This window comes from Amphiprion ocellaris, chromosome 15 (assembly GCF_022539595.1).
Source record: "Amphiprion ocellaris isolate individual 3 ecotype Okinawa chromosome 15, ASM2253959v1, whole genome shotgun sequence".
Taxonomy (NCBI): domain Eukaryota; kingdom Metazoa; phylum Chordata; class Actinopteri; family Pomacentridae; genus Amphiprion; species Amphiprion ocellaris.
Genome location: NC_072780.1, coordinates 11,856,708 through 11,864,397, shown reverse-complemented (window position 1 = coordinate 11,864,397; position 7,690 = coordinate 11,856,708). Strand labels below are relative to the sequence as shown.

Sequence of the window (7,690 nt, the reverse complement as noted above, 5' to 3'; positions counted from 1 at the left end):
CTGCATTATGGCTTTCAGGAGACATAAAGAAAAAATTAGAGGACAATACTATTATGTTTTGCAGAGAATGTTTTGTCATTTAGTTTTTTTCCCTTCCCAAAAGCAAGCTACAAGAAGAATGAATTAAATGATCCAAAAACTTCAAATAAAAGAATAGACACAGAATTTAACACAGATTGCCCCAAGGTTTGATATTTACCCTGACAACGATCTTATCAAGACTTATGAGAAAAAGTTGGTCTAACTCTAAATGTATGCAGATTGGGTTATGGAGATATATCTGTTTCTCCACCTTGTCTTGAAACCTGCAGTGAATCACAGAGACAGGCTGAGTTATACATGTGCACATTTAATGACAGTTGCTTCCGTGGATGAAACAACAAATGAGCCCATTTGCTCAGACTATATACACCACATGAGAGAGAAGCATTATACAACCCTTGCCGAATACAACTCTTATTTATTGCGTCTTTCCAAAGAATAAAATTATAAGGCTACAAATCTTGCCAGAAGATGGGGAATCGGGAATCGTTTACATGGGAAGTTTTATGAATTCTTTCTTTATTGTGTCCTTCTAGTCTTCTCAGTCTGCAAATCCATTTTATGAGGGGAGGGAGAATGTCCTCGGGTGCTAATCTGAGATATGAAAAGCTCCTCAGGTCCAGTCTAGCAGATGACACAGCCACCTTTCTCCTTGAAGGGGTTCTTCTCCTCTGAAATGCCTTTGACGAGGGTGTCCTCCTCCACTCCGGCCTGAATGTAGTCCTTGATTTCCTCACAGCATTTAGATGTCTGAAACAATCAAACAAAGGTGTTGGGGTAATGTTTTCTGGCAGCTTTTTTCAGTTTTAAATATTTTTCCCGATTTAAGTAACTGTGCTTTGTAAAATTAGATTCAAACAGGCAAAGAACTTACCAACCACCTTTCGAGTTTCACTTCAATTTTAAGTTGGTTAACTTCCATCACAGCCTTGTCCTTGTCTGTCAGGTCGTCCACATTTATGACTGGCATTATCTGTCAAAATGGAAAAAGATAACATTTAAATTCTTTTTAGATTCACTCCCATAACACAAATAAATCATGTTGGATGATTAAACTTTAAAAATTCTTCATAGAAAGAATAGGAATGTACTCACGACTGCTTACAGGGAGCGGTCCTTCACCCCCGATATCCTGCTGAAGAATCCCTCTCCTCTCCCTCAATCTGGGTTATAAAGTAATCTGCATAAACAATTCTAATCCACTAATCTGATTAAAACAAGGCCCCACTGAATGATCACCCCAGAAGCTCAAGTACGCTATCAGATGAGAGGGCGAATCCAACAGGTGTCTGTTTGGGTCCTTTTGATGTTAAAACAACAAAGTGTATTTACTGTATATTACAGATTAAAGCAGGATTTGTGCTATTTTTGACGGAGTTTTCTTAGATATGGGTTGAGGGGTGGCGCTTCATGTATCAGGTCATTTTGATAAGACGGCTAATCTGTATTTAGCCTCCACCTGTCAAGGTGGACACACATCATTGTCCTGAACATGACTGCATGGCAGTTTTGTAGATGATGACAGGTAGTTATGTGAGGCCAGAAATATACATTTTATTAAGAATTTCTGCTTCAGTTTTCACATAATACTGCTTTTATAAGTAAAGAACGGGAAGCTTAGTGAAGAAAGACTGTTCTCTGAGGGGTGATTGCACTCACTAAAGAAAACAAATGATAATGTAGGCCATAAGGTTGATAATGGGAGAGTGACAGTGAAAGTGTGTGACTGAAATCCAGTCAGATGAGTGTGTGGTGGGAAGTCAAGTAAAGATCCGTAAATGTTTCACAAGAGTGTCTGTCTCATAAAGAAAACACAATAGCAACTTGTTCAGGGGAAATTTACAGAGATGCTGAAGAGTGACTGGATCACCTTCATCCTCTTCCTCCTCACCATCACTGGCCTGTTACTGTAACTGTTTGACTCCTCTCAAGCAGACAGGATTCATTGGAGTTGAATATGAGATTAGTCATTATCGACGGCTTTCTACGCAAATATTGCAACGTTAAAAAAAAAATCCTGCCTGATGTCATGAAAGAATTCATCACCAATCTAATCTCTTTGCTGTGTAGTATTGGAATGAGTCACAACCTCCCCGCCCCTGACTTTCCCCTGGGAAACACTACTATAAAACTGGATCTAACTGGGATGGTCGGCAGAGCAGGAAAGGCTTGGACCAAAACTTACACAATGGATTTCTGCACACTGTCGCTGTTTGCATTCGTTTCCACGTTTTATAACGTTTTGGCGCTGTCTCCTAAAGGTAAGCTCCGTGCATTCATCCCTTTAGTATTTTACCGACCTCTTTAAAAACAGGAACCGAATTCTGGTTGTCAGTTTACAACCCCGAGGCGTGTTACTATCCAGTTTGGTTTCTGTTAAGCAAACCTCATTTACCGTGCTTTCCTGAGCACGTTTCGTCTTTCATTCACACTTTTCCTGGTTAATTTCAGCCGTGTGCCTCCTTCAAGTGGACGAGGGACCTTGCAGGGGAGAAATCGAGCGCTACTACTACAACACTATCACCCAGAAGTGCGAGATTTTCTACTATGGAGGCTGCCAAGGGAATGCCAATAACTTCAAGAGTTATCAGGAGTGCCAGAAGACGTGCTTCAGAATCCCAAGTAAGTTTTCAGTGTGATGAGCATACACTCCAGGGATGGTGGTGACCTTGACCACCCCTGACAGTTGCTAAGTTACTTTTTTAATTCTTTAATTTAAAGTGTAACTGGAAAACTAGTTGACGCATTTTTTTCTTGCTCGGATAAATGAGCGAGTCTTGTGCCATCAGATCTGATTCCTGAACTTCCATTCTTCTCTACAGAGATTCCCCAAATCTGCAGGTTTCCCAAAGAGGAGGGTCCCTGCCGTGCCCTGTTCCCCCGCTACTTCTTCAACATGACCACCATGCAGTGTGAGCCCTTTTATTACGGAGGCTGCCAGGGGAACTCCAACCGCTTCCAAGACCTCACCTCCTGCATGGAGTACTGCAGTCCACACAAAAGTTAGTAGGAACTTTGTATTGCTGTTGAGTAATCCTGAATTATTGCATCTCATGTCTGCAAGGATGCACAACAAAGACAGTTATAAACTTGAGCAATTCCTCCTCTAAGACTGTGATTAGTGGCCTCATTGTCATGGTTTTTTGCTACCCCGCAGCTGTTCCTGTGCTGTGTCTGGACCATCTGGACAAAGGGAGGTGTTCAGCCTCCATAACTCGCTATTACTACAACAAAGCCACCAAGATGTGCGAGGAGTTCGTCTACTCGGGCTGCGGAGGGAGCAGCAACAACTTTGTGTCGCGCCAGAGCTGCGTGGACGTGTGTGTCAAAGGTGTGTGCGAGCAAAAAGTTTCACAACTCAAACTGAAGCCATTATAACTGAGCATGATAATTGGAGAGAGAGACTCCTTTATTCGATAATGACAGTGTCTGGACAGCCACTCAGCACCACTTAAGGTTTGAATTTGGAGAAAATTCAAAAAGTCAGAGGGAGAATTTGGGAGAAGACCAAATTATGCTTAGCTGAGTACATTATCAAGCCAAAAAAAAAAAAAATGCATGGCATCTGAAGGAACCACTAACATGAACTTGGGGGCAGATGATGTCCTCCAAAAGCATTCATGGACAACAGCCAGTCATTATGTTATGACTAAGAGAACAGCAGGCGAAATCAGTCTCTCGAAAGTTGTGTTTGCTTAATTATAAGTATGGAAAGCCACAAGAATTCTAATCAGTTGTATTCTTGTTTTTCAGGAGCGAAAAAGCAGACAGGCCAAGGAAAAGGTCGGCGCATGAGACGGAATCGAAATAATCACATCACATTCTTGCAGGCGTAGATGTCTGATGCTTTTTCTCAGGAATTCTCACTTGGACGAGTCCTTAATGGAAACTAACGTGTTTGTTTATGCTAAAATGTTGACCGGGCTGTATTTGTAAGGCCTTATGAGCAACTTTTCAAATGTGACTTTACTATGTGCTGTCGATGAAGTTTGTTACTACTGCACTAATGTTCCTGATTTTGATACTGTATGTATGTTTTGTATGTTTTATATAAGTAGTACGTTACTATAGAGAACTTTTTTATTTTCTCAGCTCCATTTTTTGACACGATATACAGAATTTGTTGAAGAATTCTGCCTCTTTCTGTACTTTGACGCTGCTGTTTTAAGCAAATGACTGTATTGTGTGGTATTTTAATAATTAAACTCAAAATGTTTGCATCTTAACTTCTTCAATCACTGGAACGCATGATTATAACCTTCAAGAGTGTCTGTTATTGCCTGAAAAACAGGCCTGGCTGGTTTTCTTCACTTTCTGTTAGTCACTTTCACTTTATCTCTAGGCTGCTCTTCCATTCCTACTAATGTTGCTGTCTTCCCTCCTTATCTGGAAATACTTTGCAAAGCACTCGAGCCTATCTCAGTCGCTTCAGCACAGCTTCGAATCAGGAAGGAAGCAATCAGGGAGCAGCAAACACTGCTGTGGCAGGTTCATTAGAACTTTATATTTAGAGGAGACAAAACTGCAGGTTTACAAAATGCAAATCATGAGCTTTCAGGAATATTATCTGGCCATGGTTTACAACCTATAATGTAGTTATAGTGAACTATACACATGCTTACATGCAAGGTAAAACATACATTTTTTCTCCAAAACTCAATCATCAAATAGGATTTTCCATTTGTATTTTCCTTTTTGTCAATGCTGCCACACCGGTTTTCTCAGATAATATACTTTATGTACCACAAGAGACATCTCAGTAACCTCATTAAGTGAAGGAGGCTATTAATTCCAAGGTACTCTCTGTTTCTAGAATATGATGATGGCTCTAAATCCTTTCTTTGTTCCATCTCTTATAATAGAATTGTTGAAGTGCTGTGTGATTTTTTCAGACAATAAATATTTATGGACGGTATCAAAGGAAACTACTCATCCATCTGGCTTTGCCTATAAATAGCAATAAAAGGCAATACATCTGGCTGGGCCTTTTTGCTATTAGGAACCAAAGCACAGAGGGAGGGTGTCATCCTAATAGTCTGTATGCAGCTCCTTAAAAGCCATAATCTTGAAATCATCCCTGCTGCTCGCGATGAAACAGGTGGGGGAATTGAGGTTAAGCTTATTTCAGCTTTTTGCCCTTTGGGGTAATTTTTAATAGTGAATTAAAGAAAAAAATCTGCATTGCAAAGAAGGAAGAATATCAGCTTAGTGGCATATATGAATATGTAAAAATAAAAAGAATGAAAGAGCATATTTTATGAAGTTTAAGCTATTCAACCCTTTTTCTGTTCAGTGTTTCATACAAGTACTGACCATTCTGATGATAAATCTTTCGCTCTGAGCCTAATTGTACCTTGTGGCAACAGACTCTTGTGTGCTCATTAAATAACCAAATGACATGACAAATGTTGGAGAGGCTGCAAACAGACACAGTGTGTAACTTTTAATCCTAACAAAGCTCTGTCTTGGACCATTAATGGGTGGCAATATCATAGCTACTGATTGCAAAAGATTCACTGTAGTTCAGGGGCCCTGAGATGAATTGATTCTCTGGTTATTTCATTAGCTGCAGTACATTAGACAGAGTCATTTTGTCCCTCGTTCTCAGCGTTGATTAACGGACATTTACACTGAAGCATGATTCCCATTTAAAACTGGATTAATTCTATGTAAGAGGCTTCTTTTCACCATATCTCAAACTGTGATATTGTTTTGTATTGCCATTCAACATGATTGGTAATGATCATATGATGCTGCTTTTAAATGCCTACTGTAGGTTAAGGTGGAGGTGAATATCTTAGATGCCCCCTGGTGGCAGATTCACAAATCTAACAGCCACAGAGAACCAAAAAATTGACTTTGACACTCCTGTTTAAGGGCACAAGTAAGAAAAAATACGCTTTATAAACTTTTAATTTGGAAAAAAAAAAAAGAATTTAAGTTTAATGAAAAATCTTTAAGTTTTGATGGTGTTTTCTGGCTGCTTTAGAGTAATAAACTGCACTTACAAGAAGTTTTGCAGCAAGTGCTCCTGTCAGCAATGCATGCCAAGCACCTCAGGCGTCAACTCAGCAGCATTTATTCTATTACGATTGGTTTCTGTAAGTGGGTCTTCTTTACTCAAGTAAAAACTGTCTTCAGGGTGATCTCACAGCTTTGGATATTGGAGTATAAAAACCAGCTACCGAACATGTGGATCCAGATACATGTTCGATGAATTTCTTTGTCTGTTTTGGTTGCAAATGCAAAAAAAATCCCAGAAATCTCACTTTTGTGTATAGTCATTTAAAAGACACTGCCTCTCACAAGAAAACATTGTCCTAAGCTGATGGTATAGTCAGTCTTGTTCTCTGTGCCAGCATCCACAAAGCCACAAACAGGAAACCCATTATAGCTATTGCTGATATTATCGACAAACAAAACAGCCGTCTGTATAGAATAATGAATAGCTTTGTTATTGCTCATGAAAACTCCCTATAACAGGATGTGAGCTGAAATGTTGAATGGGAATAAGCCTCATCGGGTGTAAATTTTCCGTTCTGTGATCAATGTGTCTGCACAGTTTGCAACTTTTTTTGGCAAGACCCTTTAAAGGGGATAAATGTTTGCATCTCTTCAATCATTTAATAAATTATTGACCTTGGGGTATTACACAAGAAAAAAAGCAAACACTTGGAATCATTTTGTTGGAATTCATTTTCTTGTCCTGTTAATTACATGTCAGATTCTTACAACTATCTCACAGACCCGTTAGTGAGACATTTTGACCCCTAACTGGGTAAATGTGTTGGTTTTTAGCATCAGTTCTCCACCAACCTGTTAAGAGGTGCAGAACTGTCATCACAGCAGTAGCATACAGTGTACAACATTTCTATTTTAAGGTCCACCATGTCTTTGATGTTAGAGTTGGTCTGTTTAAGCTGTAGACCAAACATGTCAGCTGGCCCCTCTGTGCCGACATGGCATCAGCTTTTCCCCAACATTCATCACCCTCTGTTGCGTAAAGTGGAACATCTCTGTCCCTCTCCCTTCCCCTCACACTTTGAAGATTGATGTGTCTGGTGATGAGACTCCGGGCCGTTCTTCACCGTCCGTCTGGCTGCCAAACATATGTAGCCTTTGTATAATTAAACAAGTCGGACAACTCCTCACTCCTGCTCCTGAGATGTTTTGGAAGCGTTTGCAGGTACAAATTTCGAATTGACTCCCAGAGAAATGTCAACTGAAAGACATCGGAGAGAGTTGAGTCTGCACATTCACGTGGTAAAAACTGTGCTCCTAAACTGTTCTTCAGCAGTTAAACATTATTCCAATTGACTTATATCACAATCACTCTCCACAGGCCTTTACAACAACGTTTTTGTTGTTTCAGAAAAGCCTCTTTTTTGCAGCAGCAGATGACTCATAGCTGTAAATAAATCTCCTGCTTCCACCCTCTGGCAAATGGGCCACAATCTTTTTCATCAAGGTTGGGAGGATTAAAAATGATTTGAGCAGAACGAACAAATACAGGTGCCTTTTCCCCCTCTACGTCAGGTGAGGATTTTTTTTTCACAGTTGAAAAGTGCTAAAATTAAATAAATAAAAAAGGAAGATTTCAATCTATGAAGGGGCTTCTTCTTCCTCTTTGCCCGCATGCTTCAATTAC

At 39.9% G+C, this 7,690-nt stretch overlaps 2 protein-coding genes across 2 annotated transcripts; one reads left to right on the top strand and one right to left on the bottom strand.

Moving 5' to 3' along the window:
* Positions 1-329: 329 nt before the first annotated feature.
* Positions 330-1,198, bottom strand: gngt1 (guanine nucleotide binding protein (G protein), gamma transducing activity polypeptide 1). Its single transcript, XM_023277496.3, has 3 exons — positions 1,138-1,198; positions 917-1,015; positions 330-792 (listed from the first exon to the last, which is right to left on the bottom strand). The coding sequence occupies exons 2-3, from the start codon at positions 1,010-1,012 to the stop codon at positions 667-669; spliced, it is 222 nt and encodes a 73-aa protein (XP_023133264.1). The 5' UTR covers positions 1,013-1,015; positions 1,138-1,198; the 3' UTR covers positions 330-666.
* A 950-nt stretch (positions 1,199-2,148) lies between these two features.
* Positions 2,149-4,268, top strand: tfpi2 (tissue factor pathway inhibitor 2). The gene is made up of 5 exons (XM_023277491.3): positions 2,149-2,303; positions 2,494-2,664; positions 2,865-3,044; positions 3,200-3,373; positions 3,796-4,268. Exons 1-5 carry the CDS (start codon positions 2,189-2,191, stop codon positions 3,876-3,878), a joined length of 723 nt encoding a protein of 240 aa, XP_023133259.2. The 5' UTR covers positions 2,149-2,188; the 3' UTR covers positions 3,879-4,268.
* The last annotated feature ends 3,422 nt before the right edge of the window (positions 4,269-7,690 follow it).